The sequence below is a fragment of the Tasmannia lanceolata genome, unplaced genomic scaffold, assembly GCF_043159265.1.
Source record: "Tasmannia lanceolata isolate RefF3 unplaced genomic scaffold, GAP_Taslan_0.1 ptg000015l, whole genome shotgun sequence".
Classification (NCBI taxonomy): Eukaryota; Viridiplantae; Streptophyta; class Magnoliopsida; order Canellales; family Winteraceae; genus Tasmannia; species Tasmannia lanceolata.
Window position 1 is genome coordinate 34,933,800 of NW_027518692.1, and position 23,272 is coordinate 34,957,071.

Sequence of the window (23,272 nt, forward strand, 5' to 3'; positions counted from 1 at the left end):
ATTAAATGAAATGAAATGCAAATCATAACATCTTTCCATTTTTTTGTCGTTTTGACCATTTCGATCACATTTTGTGAATTTTGGTCGAAATTTTGGGGAAATAATGACATGGAAGGAAATCATGTAGATTTCATTTCGGTAGGAATGGAAATGGAAACATTTCAGTCATTTCGGAGAAATTTAAAACCACGAACTAGACTTTCGTAAAAAGTCTAGAAAGCTACCATTAAAAAAAAAGAAAGAAGTCTAGAAAGCTATTGGGTACTTCCCACACTACCCAACCAAGGTTTTGATCCGAGGTGGTCGATTAGGTAGGGGATTTTCTCATTTCTTATCTTAATATAGTTGGAACTTAGTCGTTTAAGTTGCTAGTAGACCAATGTGAAGCTTTAGCTTCGTTGCCGTCCAAAGCCCCTCCCGAATTTGGCGAACCAATGGATTTAGATCAAGATACCTGCAGTACATTGTACAATATATTGATATGTAGATTGACTTTCAGTTTTAAGTCATCCATATCGCTTCTATCTAAAGTGATGCTAAGCCGCTTCAGATAGGTGCCTCTTGGACAAATGACCAACTCTCTGTCATGGCTCACACCAATTCATCACTTAGGAAGACAAGTGTAGCGAGGACTTGAGTTACTGTACTTAGCTGACATTCATGAATAATGAAGTTCAATATATTTTAACAGAAGGCAGAGCTGGCCAATTCCATTTTTCATCTCATACTTCAAAAGTACCATACCATGAGTGAGCACACACTAATCAACTGCCCATTGTCCTCAAGGCCATGTTGCACACTGATCTATTGGAAGATCAAAATGTTGAGGATATTGACTGTTGGTTCTTCTAATTCATGTCTTCTGAGAAAATGTAGAAGTTACACTAATGCATTTTAATATGTATTTACACTTTTTCTCTTCATTCTTGATTTATCTGTTCTATTTGCACAGCATATTTGCAAATCTTAGGTATTTTAATTTATCGTGTAGTATCCTGCCATTTCAAGTTTTGCAATGTTTACATGTGAATCTTACAATTCAGTTTCCTCTTCTACAGCTGATACGCAATGCATTGGATCGTTTCCGCAGAGGAGAGCATTTAAGATTTGAGGTTAGTTATTTCAACTTCTATGTTTTGCATGCGACTCGCATATAGCCGGTCCATCTATTGCATTTCTTGTTTTACATGAATAGCCTCAGTACTTCAGTTATTTAACTTATTATGTTCTGTATAGGACTCCTCTATTTAAGCCAGTCAAATCTATTTTATTTAGTGTTTACTTGAATCAGAAGTGCATAATTAATGACATACTAACATCAAACTCCATGTTCTGCAAATATATCCACATCTGAAATCTTATGTGCTGATGGTGTTGTGCTAGGATGTTGTAATCCTTAACCGGTTAGCACTTTATGGGGCCGCTGATGAGGACGACCAGCACGAAGACATGCGGCTTGATGTTGATAATATGTCTTATGAGGTAAGCATAGTCACAAATATCTCCTATATTTTCGAAAATGTCATGATATTTTGCGTTTTTTTTTTTTTGATAAAATGATAAAATCCCGAAATTTTACCGAGATTCTGAAAAATACCGAGATATCTTCATATGTTATTTTTAGCACAAAAATATCCCCAAAAAAATCTCGATAAATTCACGATCTTATTTGTTGTCCTATTTTTTCCTTAAATTATTGTATGTTTTTTTCAATGTTTATTTTCCCAGTTTTCCCCATATAAACCCGAAAAGAACAAAATAAAAAAAAATAAAATCCCAAGATACACCCTTCCCAAGAAACTCTGGAGGCAAATATTTGGTACTATCGAGGTAAGGACCATAAGCCATCACATGGTATTGCTATGAAAGATTCGTACATATTGAGCATTCTTGTTGATTGAATTTTCAGGAATTATTGGCACTGGAAGAACAAATAGGAAACGTAAGCACGGGATTGAGTGAGGAAACTGTTTTGAAGTGCTTGGAGCTGCGGAAGTATGTGCCAATTGCAGTAGAAGCACCACCTGAGGTTGTACCATGCTGTATTTGTCAAGTAAGTCACTCGAAAAGTATTCGCTGCTTGATGTTTTTTACTCTTAACCATTTTAAAATCTAAGCCCATTTTTCCTACAATCTGTTTCTCAGGAGGAATATGTTGAAGGGGATGAGCTTGGAAAGCTGGGCTGTGGCCATGACTTCCATGCCGCTTGTGTCAAAGAGTGGCTAATGCAGAAGAATATATGCCCGATGTGTAAAACAACGGCTCTGGTTACTTTAGATTAAAGACCTCACTCATCTCAGAGGGCAGACAACTGTGAGTTTGTTCGTAAAAGCCTTCTTGCATATTCTTTATTGAATCCAGTTACTTGGCGGATAATATCTCTGTTTGAGTCCAATTTTGACAACCATGAAATTCTTTTCCATGGAATATTACTTTAACCAGTGGTGAGATAGGCGTAGGGAGAGTGGGAGGGGGAGTGAATTGCGAAGACAGAAGCGTGGAGATGGTCCCAAAGTGGTTGAAAGATAGGGAGAACAGAACTCTATTTTGAGTAGAGCTTTTCAGTTTTTTCTTTTTCCTGTTTTTCAGCCACTCCTCATCCTCTCCTCACTGATGCCCTTTCAATTCTCTCCCTCTCCCACCCTCCTTGCCCCTTTCCCACCACTGAATAAAGTAATATTCTGTGCAAAACTCTATCATGGCTGGCAAACATGGCCTAAGTTTTCCAGTTTTTCCTAATTTCTTTTTTGAATTCAGTTGGGTGCATGCTAGCGGTTGGCTTTGATTGTGAAGTTTCAAGAGGCGGCCAAAGCGAGGCAATGGCGAAGCGTGTCATCCTTTTTTTTTATATATCAGCGAGGCTTATATATGAGGAGCGAGGCTTTCGACATTAATCCGAGGCACTTTTCCTCTAAGTAGATTGACAGTTTTATTTATTTTTCTCTGCAAACATGGCATAATAATCAGAATTTATTCATAAACTTTTATTTATTTATTTTTCTATGGAAACAGGCAGCCTTCCCAGAATTTGGGATTTCTCATTTGGCCATGATCAGGTGGAGGATAAATTTGGGATTTCCCTTTTGGCCATTATCAGGTGGGGGTGGGGGGATAAGATACCCAGAAACCTTCCCCGAAGTGGCGGCAACTGGTCGTTTTTGGGCCATTTGAGGATTCCCTTCCCATTCCAGTTTTAAATGACCAGTTTTCTGGGTCATGGAAGAAGGGAAGAGAAGGGAAGGGAAAGGGGGATAGTGAAATCTCTGTTTGGATCTGGGATTTTAATATCCGTAGATAAGGGACCGACAGGTGGAGGTGGATGAGAGTGACGGAGAAGAGGGAAGAGATTTGAAAAAAATGGGGAAGGGTTCAACCTTTCTCCGATGTTTCGGTTTGAAACTGAGAAAGCGTGGATTGTGTTACCTAGTCTTGGATATCAGTATCCTCTTTTCGAGCAGGGAATTTTGGGCTATTCTCGCGGTGATAGAATCCTCGGATAAGCTATTCCATGCATTGTCTAACCTGCTTGGATAATTTTATCTTGAATAAACCCCTGGGATTGATTACCCTGCTTGTATGGCCCTATCCATTCGGGCCGTTCTTGATATGAACTATCCAAGGATAAAAAAAACCTTTTGTTTGACACCCTCATGGAGAGCAGCCCCTTTGTGTAAGATGAGGTGGGTACTCATCCATGCAGGGCAACCAAGATTGCAAAATTGCCTTCACTTGTTCTTTTCTAGCATTGAAGTGTTGCTTCAGTTAGCAAATATATTTAACCATGCTAGAAAATATAATTTACTCTATTAGCAAATATGATTTACTCTGTTGGTTAGCAAATATGATTTACTCTGTTAGTAAGCAAATATGATTTATCTTGTTAGTTAGTGAACATGTTTTACTATGTTAGTTAGAAAATATGGTTTCCCCTATTAGTTAGCAATCATGAAGTTAGCAAATATGATTTAAATGTTTCTTATGACCTAACATGAAAAATCCTTGTTCTTAAAAAAGGATGATGATGATAGTTGAAAAAGAATTATAAGTTGTAGATTTGTTCTGTCCATCATATGTTGCAAGCATTTTTAATTTTGGCTTGTGTATTCGTGTTGGGTATTTTCAAAATATTTTATTTATTAAAATAGAAAACTTAGTTTTTATCAAAGGAACTTATTTTTGTGAAATGCTATTTCCATTCAAATGATACTTTGACTATGAAGTGCCATTTCATTATTCAAAAGAGTTTATTTTAACTGAAAGGTACTTTCATGTGAAAGGTGCCTTCGTGTTTTTTATCACAAAAGAAGGCTTAGGGTCTCATTTTTCAACGAGACTCACTCCTCTTTAACTCTTCTCTTTTTCTCTAAGTACGGGCATACTGGTGGCTTTGAACTTGGGGTGCAACTCTTGTTCTTAATAGAGGCATTATTAGGTGTTGTTCCCTTGGACTTATTTCCTGGTAGCCACCTCTAGGGAAATTAAAATCTTTAAGGCTCTGTTTGGTTAGATGAGATTTTAGTGGAAGTAGTAATCAACAAGGAGGTGACAAGGGTGGGATATGTGTAGACTTGTCTAAGAGAAGATTAGAGGGAATTTTGGTAGTGTGTTTGGTTAGATGTCAAAGCATGTGGGAGAATGGAGGGGTGTCATTAACAAAATAAATAGTAGAAGAGAGAGAAAGAGGAGAGAGAAAGAGAGAAAAAAGTAATGATTACACATGGCATATCATATTCTACTCTTCTCCCCTCTAAAATTTACCAAAAACAAGGTTTGGCGTTGGAAAAGTAGGGGAGGGGACAATCCCGCCACATAGGCGCCACCTAAGCAAAAAGCTAATAATGATGTCTCTTCCATGTCTAGTAGTCCAATGGTAGTCCAATGGGATTTGAGCTAAAAAATGACAACCAAACAACATTTGGTATTTCATATTCCTAGAAATGCTCAGCCGTCTTTCCTACTTTTTGCAACCAAACAGAGCCTAAGAGAAAGACTTGGCTTGCCTTGCGTACCTCCCATGTTTCTACTACTCTGTGTTTCTTACTTTTATTGTTTGCATCCCCACCATTTGATCATTCATCATACCAAATTGTCCCAACACAATTTTTTTTTCTATGCAAACATGGCATAGTAATCAGAATTTATTCATCAAATTTTATTTATTTATTTTTCTATGGAAGACTTTTGGATTTCCCTTTTGGCCATGATCAGGTGGGGGATAAGATACCCAGAAACCTTCCCTGAAGTGGCGGCAACCAGCCGTTTCTGGGCCATTTGAGGATTTCCTTCCCATTATAGTTTTAAGTGACCATCGGCGATTGCCAATTTCTGGGTCATGAAAGGAGGGCAGATAAGGAAAGGGAAAAAGGGATATTGAAAGCTCTGTTTGGATCTTTCAATATCCGCAAAGAAGTGACCGGTAGGTGGAGGTGGATGAGAGTGGCTGAGAAGAGGGAAGAGGATAAAAAAGAGGGAAGAGAATTGAAAAAAACCGGAGAAGGGGTCGACCTTTCTCCAATGTTTTGGCTTGAAACTGACAGAAAATGAGGGTTGTGATATCTATCCCTGGATGCCAGTATCCTCATTTTGAGCAGGGCCATGGAGACAGAAATCCTTGGATAGGCTATTCCATACATTGTCTGACCTGCTTGGATAATTTTATCTTGAATAAACCCTTGGGATTTTTTACCCTACTTCTATAGCCCTACCCATTTTGGTTGTTATTGATGCGAACGGGGGATATCAAGAGTACCAAGGATAAAATAAACTCTGATTTGACACCCCCATGGAGAACAACTCCTTTGCGTAACCATTGGCCAAACAAAGGTGGGTACTCATCCATGCCGGGCAGCCAAGATTGCAAAATTGCCCTTAATACTTGCTGTCTTTTAGCATAGAATGATAGAAGTGTTTCTTCTGTTCAGCAAATATATTTAACCTTGTTATAAAACATAATTTACTATAGGATTCATTTCATAAAAGAGTGGAAAAGTTTATGGCCGGCTTCCAACCCTCGTCAACCCTCCTCCTTTATCCTGGCTTGGGACAGGCTGTGAAAAACACAAGCGGAGTTTCTTTAAAAATGAAGACATCCGTAAAAAGGTGGGGGTGGAACCAATTGAGGAGAAGATGAGAGAGCGCCGCTTAAGATTATTTGGGCATATCCAACGTTGGCCTTTGGATGCTCCAGTGAGAATAAGTGACTCGTGCCAAGTAGTTGGAGTAAAAAGAGGAAGGGGCAAACCGAAAACAACTTGGGTAGAAACAGTGAGGAAAGACTTGATGACTAGGAACATAACAGAGAACATGACCTTGGATAGGAGAGAATGGAAGAAAATGATCCATGTAGACGAACCCAACTAGTGTCAGGATTAGACTTAGTCAATTTGAGCCGGGAAGATTCTTTCACCTTCTTCATGAAAATTTTCTAGAGGATTCATTAGCCGACCCCAACTAGTTTGGGACAAAGGCTTAGTTGAGTTGAGTTGAGTTGAGAAAACATAATTTAGTCCGTTAGCAAATGTGATTTACTCAGTTAGCACATATGATTTACCTATTAGTGTTGAATGAGCAGTGTAATTAGAGTATCCGATTAGGGTTACTCTTGCCTTCTCACATGTAACCCTAAATTCTTGAGTATATAATACATAGTCTGAGAGGGAGAGATTACAATCTCTCTGTTCTCTTCTTTCCTCTCTTTTCTTCTTCTTCCATGGATGCTAAATACCATTAACATGCTCCTCTTATTGATGACAAGTTATATAGCAAGTCGCGCTAGGAGGATGCGCTTATTTAGACTCTTCTCTGGAATAGTATGGAGCAAAAGATTGTTGGGCCAATCATGTATCTTCATTCCTCCAAGGCCATTTGGAAGTGCACCGAGACTCTTTTTTCGGGCGCGAACAATTTTACTTGCATATGTGATGTGTACTCGGAACTCTCACACTTACGATGTGGTGATATGTTGGTTTTCGAGCACTACTCTCAGTTCGTGACGTTATATGAGCAGTTGGATATGTACATGCCCTTTACCACGGATGCACCGTGCTAGCCAAGTGCTAGGAGGATTTGCGGGTAGTTTAATACTTGGATTCCTTAGGGCCCGAGTTTCTTCCGATTAGACAGCAGATCATTGGTTTAGGCACTTTGCCTTCCCTTGATGAGGTGTTCTCACATGGACATCGTTCTATGATGATTGTTGGACTCGGTGATTTCCCTGTTGATCGTTCTGCTCTTGCTGTTTAGATAGGGATTTATCATGGCGGCCGAGGTGGCCGCTCACGCCGTGGTTGAGGTGGTCGTGGCCGTGGAGGTGGTCGTGACTCAGGGTGAGGTCGTGGCTCTAGTGGATGAGGGACTCGCTTCTGCACACACTGTATTCTAGGGGACCATACCGTTGATTATTGTTATGATTTACACCCAGAGTTATGCCCCTCTCGTTCAGCTAACCATGTTTTCGCGAGTGTGCTTGAGGGATCCACACAGCCTTCTTCTGGTCCTGTAGGGCAGGATGATTCTATGCTTGTATCTTGTGCTGAGTATGATGAGCTCCAGTGTCTGAGAGACAAAGGCAAGCAACTTACTCTAACATTCGCTCAGCAAGGTAACCACCCCTCTGGTTTTCTTTCTAGCTCCAGATCTGGCTCATATATTATGGGTCTTCCAATCATATGAATGGTAATTCTGATTCACTCTTTGTTTTAGTCAATTTCCTATCCTGTTCATAGTGTTACCTTGGCTGATGGGACTACTACACCCGTCTCCGGCATGGGTGTAGGCTCCCCTCATTCAAGTCTCTCCTTATCCTCTGTTCTTTGTGTGCCTAGGTTTCCATTTAATTTACTCTTTGTTAGCCCGTAAATGAAGAATCTTAACTGTTATGTATCCTTTTTCTCATCATATTGTGTTTTTCGGAATCTGAAGATTGGGATGAAGATTGGTCCGGGTTGTGAGTTGTTGCAATTTGTGATTCAATTTTGATTTTCAAAACATCGTTTGCAAACACTTATATTGTGCCTTAAAATTTGTGGGAATCGTAAAGAAATGATCGATGGCATTATTCATCAAAAGAAATTCCAACCTCAAGACTTTCATTGTATAGTTATATAAAGAAGTCTCTGAAAGTTATGGGATTTGACAGTATTCACATCAGCATTATTCTTTATTCACAGGCCCTTGTTAAAGTATAAGAGATTAAATAACGCCGTCTCCAACAGCTTAAGCTTTTGGAGTAATTGGTTGTTTCTCATGGTATCATAGCCAAAGGTCTTGAGTTCAAACCTCCCGGATAGCAAAAATCCACATGCAATGGCCAAGCCAAACCCAAAAGAGGGGCCACAAGTGCCACGTTTAGGCCAACCATAGGAAGAGGGTGCCACAATTGAGGGGGAGAGCTAAAGTATAAAAGATTAAATAACGCCGTATCCAACAGCTTAAGGTTTTGGAGTAACTGGTTGTTTCTCAACCCTGAAAAACTAATCGAAATCTAATGTTGCCCTTAGATTTTATTCATCACCATCATCTTCTCGATATGAATCTTTTGATCTGCTCTTTCCCTATAATCAAAGTTGAACCAGCATTCCTATGGGATTTGACAGTAACATCAGCATTATTCTTTATTCTCGAAATCTAATGTTGCCTTGCAATTGATTTGATTCATCACCTCGTCTGATCTGCTCTTTCCCTAGAATCAAAGTTGAACCAGCATATTCACAGCTAATGCAATGGCACCACTACTAATTGCCCTATTAACTTCTGAAAATCCCACGCAATTTTAGGAAATCTTCCTTTCGGAGCATACTGGGGGTTGGTAATGGAAGTTGCGTAAGTATTGTTAATGTGAAGAACTTAGAGAGATAGAGAAGAGAGAAGAGGAGAGATTTCAAAGGAGTGTAAACTCAATTCTATCTTCATTAACTTTAGAATGGAATGATACAATGCTATTCATATTAGTCGATGGGGACCATCCTTCATTAGAATAAAAAAGTAGCTAAATGTGAGATTGTACCATATCATTAGTATATGAGTGTTCTTTATTAGTCATGAAGTGTTATTTGAGGCATTTAAGTCGTTAGGGGGTATTTCAGTCTTTCTCTTCTTAAGCCACTTGACTGAATTTTGTACTAAAGATAGGGATCGTCATATCCCATGAGTCTTAAGTTGAGTTTTGAAGTGGGATATTTCTAGGGCATGTTTGGATCTAGGGATTTTACTTTCCCGAAAATCTGTTTAGGAAACCATTTAAATAGAGTTTGTTAAACTACCAACTTCTCCAAAAGCTTAAGCTGTTGGAGAAAGGCGTTATTTATCTTTTATACTTAACACCCCCCCGCACGTGTGGTCCGCTTGGCAAACACGTGGCACATGTGGTCCCACTTTGGGCCAACCATCACATGTGGATTTTTGCTATCCGGGAGGTTTGAACTCGAGACCTTTGGCTTTGATACCATGTTAAACTACCAACTTCTCCAAAAGCTTAAGCTGTTGGAGAAAGGCGTTATTTATCTTCTACACTTAACAGAGTTTAGTGTTTTAGTCAAGAGGGCCCACATGTGTCTTAAGTTGAGTTGTTAGAAGTGTTTAAAATTGCAAGGACGAGGCCTATATATTCTAAAGGCTTTAGGGCCATCAATATTATAAGCTTATGAATGGAGAAAAAATCCATTTGCCTTGCGCAACCATGGATGAGTGATTCTCCATCGTTCTTTCTGTTAGAAGATGTATATGTACCGAAGGGTAGATTGGTCATTGTACTTATCTTTCACACATACACATACACACATATATATATATATATATATATATATATATATATATATATATATATATTAGTGAGGGATAGACACTCCAACTCACCTTTCCTCTCATTCTCTTCTCTTCTCCTCTTTTCTCTTTCTCAACATGGTATCAGAGCCTTAGGGTTGTGGTGCCCTAGGGACCACTATTGGAAGAAAACCCCACTTCTTCTCCTCCACGCCTCTACTCTCCTCCACTTTCCTCATGGCCCTCCTCCACTCTCCTCCCTAACCCTAACCCGACAACCCCCTCTCATCCTCCCTCGCCTCCCTAACCCGACAGCCCCCCCCCCCCCCCCCCCCCCCCCCTCTCATCCTCTCTCGCCTCCCTCATCTCACTCTCGCACCTTGCCCCTAACCCTAACCCGGCAGCCCCACTCATCCCATCCCACTCCCGCCATCCTCAAACCCAAATCGAACCCCCCATCCACACTCGCCCACCCCTCCTCCCACATTAGACTCTCCACCCTCTCTCCTCCATTAAAACACTAACCCGACCCTCCCTCCTCCCTTGGAACCCTAATCTTAATCTCCTCTTGTTCCTAATCTTCGTATCTAATCCTGATCTTTATATATAATCCCTCTCTTCAAACTCCTTTCCAAGAAACTCTCTTGTTCCTTTTCTTTTCCTAAACTCTTTTCCTTCATGGCCTAAATCATCTCCGTCATATCTTTTATTCTTGTCCCACGGCTCTTATTCCCTCTCATAGTTTCTATCGTCCCTTTATCTAGTGGTACTATGTCTGCTTGTCCTATGTGTATTTACTCACTTTTTGGGTGACTTTGAGTTGTGTACAAAAGAGAAGAGAGCATGGGCATTTATAGGTGTTGGGATCCCAAAGTTGCTATAGTAATGAGAGATACATGTGTGATTGAGATCTCTTTTTCACATTTAGAAACAATTTAGATGGTTGGATGGTTGCCACATACCCAAAAGATCTCCTAATATCTCAATCATGCTTTTTGAAAAATAGCAACTCTTAAAGTTGCAATGAGATCTTTGATTTTTAGAAACCAACTTTTTCCAGCACATTCCCATCTAGAAAAAAACGTGTATTGTGGTGGGGGAAATTGCCTTTTTGGATATTTAGAAAAAATGGAAAAAGGTAACATCTCTCTCTCGCAATTTGAGCAACTTTTGGACTATTTGGGCAACACCAAAAGGGGGTGAATTGGGGGACATTTGGGGGCTAAAATATATGGGTGAGCACCTTTTTCCATGCTGGAAAAACGTGTGGGCCCTCCCTTAGAGGAGAGATAAAGTGAAGGAAAGTGGAAGAGAGAAAAAGGAAGAGAAAGAAAGAGGAAGAGAGAGAAAATAGGATCTTTTTATTTTCTTCACTTTCTGATTTTTATTTTTTCTCTTTTATTTAAAATCCCCTTAGAAACCCAATTTTAATTAGTGTATTAATTGTGGGCCCTTGAACAGGGACTGGCAATGTACTTACAGAAGGGAATTGCAATAACTACATCCGCAACTATAGTGAGCTAGTGGATCGAGCTAAGAAACTAGAGGCAATCCACATGGAATCCAAAGAACTTAATGCAAGGAATCAGAAGAAAAGAGGTCGTGATAATGACCATTGTCGAGGAGAGACTTCTTGGGGGACCCAGTCCTACTGGAAAACTGAGTTCGTTTCAGGGCCCTCGTGATAGGCCATGGGAACAGGGAAACAGGAAGGCGAACTCTGAGCCTCCTCGATCCAATGCTCCTCGATGTGAATGTTGTGGCAAGGGCCACGCAACTAAGACTTGCAGATGAGCATTGGATGCTTGTTTCAGATGTGGTCAGGTAGGCACAGGATTGTAGAATGCCCTATGATGGTGGGAGACTCTCAAGTCGGTTCAGAGGCCTTAGACTGTTCAGAATTAGACCAATTAGAACCGGGCATCTCCGACATCAAGCTCAGAACAACGAAGGAATGACAGATTGTTGTAAATTTAAAGTTGGAGTCTGATATGTGACTTATTTGAACCCAAAAAATGCAAGTCGAAGCCAAAACTATGTTATTTTGGAAATCAGAAATTGAAATAAAAACTGTACTCATCTCTTTTGGAGAAAATCTTTCTGAAATCTGATTGAAAAGGAGAAGGCTGACTCGTGCCACTTGGTCACTCTCCTTAAGAATCGTATCCGCCCCCTACCGGTGCAACCGGGATCCGTGAATCGACGCTCCAAGATAAAACATCCAAATATGGCTCCAGTCCACGTGCACTCGCTGACTGGTCCACCCAGAATCACCGTAGAACTGTGTTCAAATAGGAACGGAACGGAGGAAGAAGATGACCAGAAAAATCGAACAGAAACTCTTTCTTGCTTTGTAAAAACATTGTGGATTTTTTGTGTGTCAAAGCCAATCTGTATCGTCCCCATTTATAGACCCGAAGGCGTCTGTTGGGGAGAGCCACCATTAATGGTAGGTTGTGACTGTTGAGGAAAAGCCACCATTAAAGCCATTAACGTTTCTCTCCCAACAGTCACATTTGTGACCGTTGAAGATTTGAAACGGATTTGCAATTAATGGGTGTGTCCACAAAAGGGGACGAGACAGATCGGTTTTGACACAAAAAATCCACAACGTTTTTACAAAGCAAGAAAGAGTTTCTGTTCGATTTTTCTTGTCATCTTCTTACTTCGTTCCATTCCTATTTGAACAAAGTTCTACGATGATTCTTGGTGGACCAGTCAGCGAGTGCACGTGGACTTGAGCCATATTTGGCTGTTATCTTGGAGCGTTGATTCGCTGATCCTTGTGGCACCGGTAGGAGGTGGATACGATTCTTAAGGAGGGTGACCAAGTGGCACGACTCAACATTTCTCCGTTTCAATAAGATTTCAGAAAGATTTTCTCCAAAAGAGATAATTATAGTTTTTATTTCGATTTCTGATTTCCAACAGAAAATAGTTTTGGCTTCGAGTTGCATTTTTTGGGTTCAAATAAGTCACAGATCAGACTCCAACTTTAAATTTCTAACAGACTTAAGAATCATATTAACAGATTTGATCTTATGGCTTCTGAGAATCCCAACCCAAGTTCTGTTGTTCCCATATCTGTTGAGAATTCCAATCCAACTTCTGTTGTTCACACTCCTGTTGTGAACAGAATTCTCAATACCGTTCCAGATTTTTCCAAAATCGAACAACTTACTGGATTGAATTACAAATGGCGGAAACAACAGATCTTGTTTGCTCTGCAACAAATTGGTGCCGTTTTTGTTCTTACGCGACAAAAACCAACTTAAGACTGCTGATTTTGATAATTGGAATAATGCTGATTATATCTGCAAGAATCACTTGCTTAATGGGTTATCAAATGAGTTATATAATGTCTATTATTCCTATGAGCATGCTGCTGAAATTTGGAATGCACTAATAACCAAATATGATTTAAAGGATGCTAGAAATAGGAAATATGTGATGGGAAACTTTTTAGACTTTGCTATGGAAGATGGGAAACCTATTTCTGCCCAAATCGATGAGTATCAGTTCCTTATTGGTGAATTGGCTAAGGAAGGTATGAAGTTACCTGATACATTCGTGGCAGGTTCTCTCATTGAGAAATTGCCATTGTCTTGGAAAGATTTTAAGATCGGAATGAAACACAAGACAAAGGAATGGACCTTAGACTAAGTGGTTGTTCGGGTTAAAATTAAAGAGAAAAACAGACTTAACGATAAGCAACAGAAAGCCAAAGAGTATACTTCTAAGCAAACATAGTTGAAACTAAAAATGATGGGTCTAAGAATCTGAAACCGAAGAAGGAAAAGAACTTCACGAAGAATGCACTTAAGAAAGGAGTCTGTTATGAATGTGGGAAACCTAGACACTACAAGAAGGATTGTCGACACCGAAAGAATGGTTCGTCCAGTGCTAAGGTTAATCTAACCGAGGCAGATGTGATTACAGCGGTTGTGACTGAGGTGAACTTGGTGGAAAATCTAAAAGAGTGGGTGCTTGATACTGGTGCTACCAAGCACATATGTGGAGACCGAAGTTCCTTCTACAACTTCACTACAGTTGATGGAGGAGATCAGGTCTATATGGGCAACTCACAGACGTCGAAAGTCATGGGCAAAGACAAGGTCCTACTGAAGTTAACTTCAGGAAAGATACTTGCACTGCAGGATGTGCTGTATGTGCCGGATATACAGCGAAATTTGGTGTCTGGCACGCTCCTCAACAAGAATGGACTGAAGCTCACATTTGAAGCAGATAAGGCTATTCTTACCAAGAATAATGTATTTGTAGGAAAAGGGCTATAATGCCAATGGACTCTTTGTACTCAATGTACTTGAAATCATGAATGAAAAACCATCTTCTTCTGCTTACATGATTGAGTCTTTTGATATATGGCATGGTAGGTTAGGTCATAGAAGTGCACCTTACATTAAAAGACTTTGTAACTTAGGTTTAATAAATGAGAAGATTGAACCTAGTAAAGAAAAGTGTGAAATATGAGAAGCCTCACTTTAGTGTTGAAAGGAAAACTGAATTATTAGAATTAATTCATAGTGATCTAGCTGATTTCAAATCACTTGAATCTATAGGAGGTAAAAGGTACTATGTAACCTTTATAGATGACTACTCTAGGTACACTAAAGTATACATACTTAGATTTAAAGATGAGGCTGAACAAGCCTTTATCAGATATAAAAATGAAGTGGAAAACCAGTTAGACAAAAAGATAAAAAGACTTAGAACAGATAGATGAACTGAATACTCTATAACTAAGTTCTGTGATGATAATGATATTATCCATGAAACCACAGCCCCGTACCAACCTGAATCAAATGGTATAGCAGAACGAATGAACAGAACCTTAAATGATATGTTCAATGCTATGTTGATAAGTTCTGGTTTACCCTTGAACTTGTGGGGTGAAGCACTTCTTTAGGCATGTTATATATAACATGATACCTCCAATGAAGAAGGGTCAAATACCATATGATTTGTGGCATAACAAAATGCCTAGTTTGTCTCACTTGAGAGTTTGGGGTTGTTTGGCTAAGGTTGGAATACCTGAACCTAAGAAAAGATAACTGGGACCTAAAACTTGTGATTTATTCATAGGGTATACTCAAAACAGTACATCCTTTTTTTCTTCTCAATCTGATTTCCAAAATGTTTTCTACATAACAGATAAGTACTGGTTTATTTCGGTTCCTGTTTTTAACAGAAAATAATTTTTGCTTCAAGTAATTGCTTTTGGATTCGACTAAGTCAGATATCAGATCCTCATCTATATATTACTTTCCAACACAGATCTTAGATCCTAGGTCGTCTTTATGTGTTCACTCAGCAAGATGTTCAGACTGCAGCCACTGTAGTTGCAAGTATTATTCCCCCCGCATCTTCGTTTGCTTATGTTTTGTTTGATTTTAGCGCTAAACACTCTTTCATTTCGTCTTCATATGCTACCTTGCATGCTCTATCTTCTGTGCCTTTGGATTTTGATGTGGTGATATGATTCTGACAAGGTCAGTAGGTTGTGTTCCTTCAGAATCAGTGGTAGAGAGTTACTAGCAGATTTAATATGGTTAGGACTTAAAGATTTTGATGTGATTCTGGGCATGGATTGGCCATCTGCTCATTTTGTTACGGTAGACTGCTATAAGAAAGTAGTGAACTTTCAGATTCCTGAAGAAGAAGAATTTACCTTTGAAGGGAGTGGTGCACACCAACTCCCGTAGTTGTTTCAGCCATGCAGGCTAACAGACTCCTTGGGCAGGGTTGTGAGGTTTACCTGGCTGCAGTTAGTGAGTTAAGTCAGAAAGATCTTCGGATTGAGGATATCCCTATAGTCAAGGAGTTCCATGATGTTTTTCCTAAGGACCTCCTTAGCTTACCACTTGATAGGGAGGTGGAGTTCTCTGTTGATTTGGCACCCGGTACGACCCCTATTTCTATGGCCCAGGATTGTATGGCCCCAGCTGAGATGAAGTAACTGAAGGGACAATTAGAAGAACTATTGGAGAAGGGTTTCGTGCGGCATATCGTGTCACCCCAGGGAGCACCTGTGTTGTTTGTAAAGAAGAAAGTTGGCAGTATGAGATTATGTATAGACTACCGAGTTTTGTACAGAGTCTTAATGAAGAATAAATACCCTCTTCCAAGAATAGATGATCGGTTTGATCAGTTGTAGGGGGCATGTATTTTTGAAAATTGATCTTTGTTCAAGATACCACTGGCTTAGAATTAAGTCTGATGATGTGCCTAAGACTGCATTTTGTACTTGGTACGAGCATTATGAGTTCCTTGCTATGCCCTTTAGGTTGACAAATGCCTCGACAACTTTCATGGATCTTATGAACAGAGTATTTAGACCTTAGATAAGTTTGTGGTCGTTTTTATCGACGACATTCTGATATACTCAAAGAGTGGGTTGGACCACAAACAACATTTAAAATTTTTCCTGAAAACCTTGAGACAGGAGAAACTTTTTCGAAAATCGAAATGTGAATTCTGGTTGGACACCATTTCATTCCTAGGGCATGTGATTTTGAAAGATGGGGTTTCTGTGAACCCTAAGAAGATTGAGGCTTTAGTTCAGTGGGACAAACCAAACAGTGTGGTCGGAATTCGTAGCTTCTTGGGTTTGGCAGGTTATTATCGACGATTCGTTGAGGATTTCTCATGATCATTTGATCTAAAAGGGGATTTGATTCGTTTGGACTGAGGATTGTGATAAGAGTTTCCAAGAATTAAAGAAAAGCTTAGTCTCAGCTCCTATTCTCGCTTTACCAGTCGGAGGAGTGCGAGTTACGATCTATAGTGATGCTTCAAAGAGGTTTGGGTTGTGTGCTGATGAAAAACGAGAAGGTTGTTGCATACACCTCCCGGCAGTTGAGACCGTATGAAGAAAACTACCCGACCCATGACTTGGAACTTGCAATTGTAGTTTTTGCCTTGAAAATTTGAAGGCATTACCTCTATGGAGAGACATGTGAAGTATTTACAGACAATAAGAGCTTCGGGGCCGCAGTATGGTGTCTGGGCGTGTCTCTTGCTTTCCTCTTCTCTATTGTTCATCTACCGTAGTTGTGTTTGTGAGGTTCGCCTTATTTCTGTCCTCATGGATCCTCTTGTTATCATGGATCCTCCTGTCATCACGGCTCCTCGACCTTTAGCTCCCTCTTTTAGTTCTTCCTCCTCTGTGGAGGCTCCTTTCCCACAAATGACATCCATCAAACTCGACTGGTCCAACTATCTTGCTTGGCGTATGGCCGTTAAGACCTACCTCCTGGCACGAGGTAAGGTTGATTTCATTGAGCATGATCCTCCATCTTCCATGGATTCCTTCTATGCTAAGTGGCGACATGATGATGCATTGATCCGCACTCTCCTCTGGAACAATATGGAACCCCATGTGGCTGGCACGATGATGTGCCTCAAGACTTCCAAGGATATCTGGGAGCATACAACGACTCTCTACTCTGGGGTTGGTAACCATACTCGTATTTGTGATACCTACTCTTAGTGGATGCACCTCAAGCGTGTGGACCAGCCTCTCGCTGCCTTCTACAATCAGTATGTTGCCCTCTGTCGGCAGCTGGATTTGTATATGCCGTTCATAGTCGATCCGATTGTCCTTGCAAAGCGCCAGGAAGATCTCCATGTTGTTCGCTTCCTTGATGCCTTGGGTCTTCACTTTCTTTCACTTTGGCAGTAGATTGTTGGCTCTGGCTCCATTCTCTCCCTCAATGAGGTCTTCTCTCGTGCCCAGCGTTGTATGCGGAATGCTGGGTCCAATGACCCTTCTATTGATAGTTCTGCTCTTGCCGCGTATGTTGATGGTGATTGTTCTGGTCGTGGCGGTGGTAGCTTTGGTCATGGTTGAGGACGTCGCGGCCGTGATTCTATAGGCGGCCGTGTCGCTGGTGGGCGTGGGTGTCCTTATTGTACTCATTGTCAGCCAGCGGGCCATACTCTCAGCACTTGCAATGCTTTACATCTAGAGCTTCATCCACCTCGTTCTGCTCACATCACATCTGCCAGCTTTCCTGATGTCTCTACATCATCCTCCTCTGGCTTAGTGGCACCTGATGATTCTTTCTTTGTATCCAGGGTCGAGTATGATGAGCTTTTGAGCTTGCGTGAGAGTAGCCGGCCACCTGCTGCGAGTTTTGCATAGCAAGTTAGTTCACCTGGTTCTCTCCTTACTACCTCCAGCTCCTGGGTTATTGATTCTGGGCCTCGAACCATATAAAGGGTAGTTCTACTTCCCTTAGTTCGTTTAAGCCCTTTCATTATGCCTCTCATACTATCACTCTCGCCGATGGGACCACTGCTCCGATTTCTGGTATTGGTGTTTTATTTCTCCTCATTATGGGCTTACCTCGTCATCAGTTTTTGTGTTCCTTAGTCCCCCTTTAATTTGCATTTTGTTAGCCAAATAACTAAAGGTCTTAGCTGCTCCGTCTCCTTTTTTTTCCTTCTTATTGTGTTTTTTAGGAACTCTCTACTAAAAAGACGATTGGTTCGGGTCGTGAGGTGGATGGTCTCTATTGCCTTGACTGTGGTCTCCCTTGTGCCGTTTAGCATAGTTCAGTCGATCCCTATCAGTGGCATTGCCGTCTCGGCCATCCCTCCATCCAGAAGCTTCGACAGTTGTCCATTATTTCTTGTCCTGTTCAGTCATTTCATTGCGAGTCCTATGAACTTGGAAAGCACCATCGTGTGTCCTTTCCATCTAGGGCTGTTAGTCGAGCCCGAGTCTTTTTTGTTTAGTACATTCTGATGTATGGGGTCTCTCACGGACTATGTCTCTTTTTGGCTATAGATATTTTATTATTTTTGTTAATGGTTTTTCATGTATGACATGGCTGTTTCTTCTTAAAGAGCGCTCTGAGGTGTTTACTGCTTTCGTACATTTCATGCCAAGATTACTAACCAATATAATTGAACCCTTAAATGTTTGCGCATTGATATTGCCGGGGAATACTTTTCTACATCTAATGGCTTCCAGAAGTTCTTATCCACTCATGGTATTGTGCATCAGTCCTCTTGTGCCTACACCTCTCAACAAAATGGTGTAGCCAAGAGGAAACTAAGGTAATTGCTTGATATGGCCCGCACTCTTCTCTTTCAAATGCGGGTTCCCAAAGCTTATTGGAGCGATGCCAACCTTACCTCGTGTTTCTGGGCTAATTGGCTTCCTCTGTGTTAGGTGGTAAATCCCCTTTCTCGGTCTTACATCCTCAGCGTGATCCCTTTCCCATCGTTCCCCGGGTATTTGGCTGTGTTTGCTTTGCCCACAACCTCTCTCTTGGCCTGGATAAATTGGATCTTTGGGCGGAGAGATGTGTCTTTCTGAGGTACTCGTCCCAGAAGGGTTATTAGTGTTAAAGTCCTAGGCTGTGCCGGTTATTTGCTTCCGCCGATGTCACTTTCTTCGAGTCATTGTCTTTACCTCTCCCACTGAGAGTGTTGTACCCGATTCTCGGGTTCCTCTTCCTCTTCCCGTTCTACCTTAGCATGTTGAGTCCACTGCCTCTCCATTGCAGGTGACTTCGGCTTCTTCTCCAGCTCCTACGAAGGTCTATCAGTGGCGTCCGAGGCCAGATGTCCATCACCCTTCACCCGAGGCATTGTCTTCCCAGCCGGACATTCTTGATCCTACTTCTAAGGTACCTCTTCTTCCCTCTCCTATTGTCCCTATTGATTCTCTTATTTCTTAACGTACTCGTTCCCGTACCACTGCCCATCCCATTTCAAAATTTGTGTTCTATGATCTTCTCACCCCTTTGTTTGTAGTTTTGTGACTTGTCTTTTGTTTCTTTGCCGCAGTTTGTGGCAGAGTTCCTTGCTCATCCAAGTTGGCATGTAGCTATGGATCTTGAGCTGGGTGTCCTTCAGGCCTCTCTTCCTCATGGAGCTCAGTCCGTGGGTTGTCGTTGGGTTTTCGCCATAAAATACTTGCTAGATGAAACAATTGAGCGCCTTAAGGCGCGCTTGGTTACCAAAGGTTATACGCAGACATTCGGGGTTGACTACACTAAGACCCTCGCTACAGTCACCAAAATTTCCATGGACCTGAATACAAAGCTACTTCCAGATGAGGGAGATTTGTTAGATGGCCCTGACAGTACATGCGGTTGGTTGGAAAGCGTAAATACCTCACAGTCACTCGCCCAGATATTTCATTTGCAGCAAGGGTAGTTAGTCAGTTCATAAACGCACCACGTACCTCCCACTGGGCAGTAGTGATTAAGATTCTTCACTATTTGAAAAGCGCGCCAGGGAAAGGTCCGCTGTTCAAAAGACATGGACATGAGAAGTTGGAAGGATTCCGTGATGTAGACTGGGTAGGATCTCCATTATATAAGAGATCAGGCACTGGATATTGTACCTTTTTTGGGGGTAACTTAGTGTCGTGGCGAAGCAAGAAGCAAGACGTAGTAGCCAAATCCAGTGCATAAGCCACATACCGGGTCATGTCACATACAAGTGGAGAGCTAATCTGGTTGCACTCTCTCCTATCTGAGATTGGTTTTCCTTCCTCATCTCTAGCTCAGCTATATTGCAACAATATGGTTGCTATCCACATTGCTGCCAACCAAGTTTTTTCATGAGCAAACCAAGCATATTGAGGTGGACTATCATTTCACCCTTCAGAGAATCCAGAAGGGCGAGATATGCACAACTTTTACTCGATCGGTGGATCAACTAGCTGATGTGTTTACCAAGTCATTGAGTAAGGCGAAGCTAAGTGGTATTTGTAACAAGCTAGGAATGTATGATATATACATCCCAGCTTGAGGGGGGAGTGTTAGAAGATGTATATGTACCTAAGGGTAGATTGGTCAATGTACTAATCTTACACACACACACACACACACACACACACATATATATATATATATATATATATATATATATATAAGAGGAAATGGTTTCTGCGCTCGAGCGCATATAAGCTTATCTGCGCTCAAGCACAGAAACATAGTGCGGCCACATTTTGGGTGGGATCCAAAGCATTCATTTGATGGGCCCTTTCATGGGTAGGGTGTCCACCTAAAATCAGCTCCATTGGATCACCTTAGGGTGTCCATTTGTGGGGCCAAAAATGGATAGATTTGTAGACAAACAGTATCTGTCATTTTTGGTCCCACAAATGGACACCCATTGGTGATCCAGTGGAGGTGATTTCTGGTAGGCCCCCCCATCCATGATGGGGCCTTCCAAATGAATGGTTAAGATCACCCCCCCAATGGCCCCACCCCCTGTTTCTGTACTCGAGCGCAGAAACCCTTCTCTCTCTCTCTCTCTCTCTCTATATATATATATATATATCTATATATATATATATATATATATATATATATATATATATATATATATATATATATATATTAGTGAGGGGGAGACACTCCAACTCCTCTTCTCCTCTTTTCTCATTCTCAACACTTTCTATGATGCATCAATCAACCCTAGATGTGTGTTGCTCTATGTAGGCCATTGGTGTGACGACGCCATTGGTGTTTATCCTTTTTCCATCTCTTCGTTATAAGGTATTTCTCAAGCTTTTCTTATATACTCCTCGTGTTATAAGCTTGAAATCTTCTCTGTTTGTGTGATTTAAAAAATTTAATGTTCCCTTGAGACATGATTATTGATTGTTATCATACTAATGGTTCTATCAAACTTGATTGTAAATCCAATAGTCAGAGTCATCTTCTCATATTCATTGTCTCTATTTTGTAATTTTTTGATTAAAAGTTCACGTGGGATATTATTATTTTTATTAAAACCTCAATCTTAAATCAAACAGTCAAATCTCTCAATCTTAAATCCGACGGCCAAAATTTTGAAATCCACGTACAGATCTAACTGCTGGATCTGAATCAAATTTCCTGGGATCCTAAAACATGTCTTAAGATTTGTTATTCACCTTATAACAGTTATAAATTGATTCGAATCTCAAACTTCTTTTGAGTATTGATTGGATTCCATTTAGTTCATCAAATTCGTCCTCCTTGTTTTTGAAAATTCCAACCCTTGTGGTCAAGGTCAAGCGACCAGAACACCCCTAGTATTTTGACCACTTTTAACACTCCTCAAGTTGACGTGTTCCATGAAACACGTTTAGCGTGTCAACTAAATAGCAGTGATGGTTTGTTGTGAGCCTTTTGGTGAAGACATCAAAAACTTGTTCTTTACGTGCAACGTAGCTTGTACAAACTTCATCGTCCTCAACCTTTTCATTGATGAAACGATAATCTATCTCAATATGTTGTGTCCTAGCATGAAAAACAGGATTTGGGGACAACCTGAGAGCACTATGCTTGTCACAATAACGAGTTTGAGCCTGATCTCATATGCAACTCCTAAAAGCAGTGTTGCATGGATTTGGATTCGCGTGTCGGGATCTGACACGGATTCGAGGTGTCGGATTCGGCAAACCCCCAAAAGTAGGATTCAGATTCGGTAATTTTTAAATAAAATAAAATTTTCAAAATTTAATATATATATATATATATATATATATATATATATATATATATATATATATATATATATATATATAATAGTGTAGCTACACATACGTGTAGCTAACTTAGCTACACCGACGGCTTAAAAGACAGTGGGCCCCACATTGTTTGGGTGATGCAAACCATTCATTTGATGGGCCCTCACATAGATAGGGTGTGCTAAAAAAATCAGCTCCATAGGATCATCCCAACCCTACGATTTGTGGAGGCAAAAATGGACGTGTAAAAGCCTTCACAAATCTGTGCATTTTTGCCTCCACAGTTTGAAGGGTTGGGATCATCCAATGGAGCTGATTTTTTGGGCACACCCTATCAATGTGAGGGCTTATCAAATGAATGGTTTGGATCACCCAAACAATGTGGGCCCACTGTATTTTAAGCAGTCAGTGTGGCTAAGTTAGTTACACGTATGTGTAGCTTCACTTAACTCTCTCTCTCTCTCTCTCTCTCTCTCTCTCTTTGTGATATATATTCATGAAAAATTTGAGGGTAGAGGGTTGAGGCGAGTTTTGTATTAAGAGAGTTTAAGGGGGAATGGGGTCGATATTCGAGGCTTGAGGCGCTAGGGTTTTTATGAAAAGAGTACGGGTTCCGCTTTCATATAAAAAAAGTTAAGAAGAAAATTCGTTTAAAGGGAAAATATACAGGATTCGCATTTCAAAAGAGACAGCGATGAATTGGATTCGCTTGAAAAAAAAGGATTCGTGCGGGACACGGCTACGACAAGAATCCAGGTGTGTTCCATGTGAATCCATGTCCGATTCGGATGCGGATACGTGTCGACACGGATTCGGCATAGGGGGGCAAAGAATCTGTGCAACATAGCCTAAAAGAGATACTTGGGCCTTGTAAGCTCAATTGTAGTAGAGACCATGGATTTGTACTTTGCCTCCACTCAATCTGCCCACTATCTTCTGGTTCTTACTACTCGATGATATTAGACAGTCATTCAAAAAAAAAAAAAAGAGCAGAAATGTTTGTGTCCACT

At 40.7% G+C, this 23,272-nt stretch overlaps 1 protein-coding gene across 12 annotated transcripts in view; it reads left to right on the top strand.

Annotated features, from left to right (window-relative positions):
- LOC143846832 (putative E3 ubiquitin-protein ligase HIP1) overlaps positions 1–23,272 on the top strand; it is a 67,261-nt gene that overhangs the window by 16,774 nt on the left and 27,215 nt on the right. For all 12 annotated transcript variants that reach the window (XM_077355407.1, XM_077355408.1, XM_077355409.1 and 9 more), the window contains 5 exons: positions 1,059–1,112; positions 1,384–1,482; positions 1,910–2,053; positions 2,146–2,314; positions 2,759–2,901. In XM_077355407.1, the coding sequence (XP_077211522.1) occupies positions 1,059–1,112; positions 1,384–1,482; positions 1,910–2,053; positions 2,146–2,283 (435 nt within the window). In that variant the 3' untranslated portion in view covers positions 2,284–2,314; positions 2,759–2,901. The remainder of the gene's footprint in view (positions 1–1,058; positions 1,113–1,383; positions 1,483–1,909; positions 2,054–2,145; positions 2,315–2,758; positions 2,902–23,272) is intronic.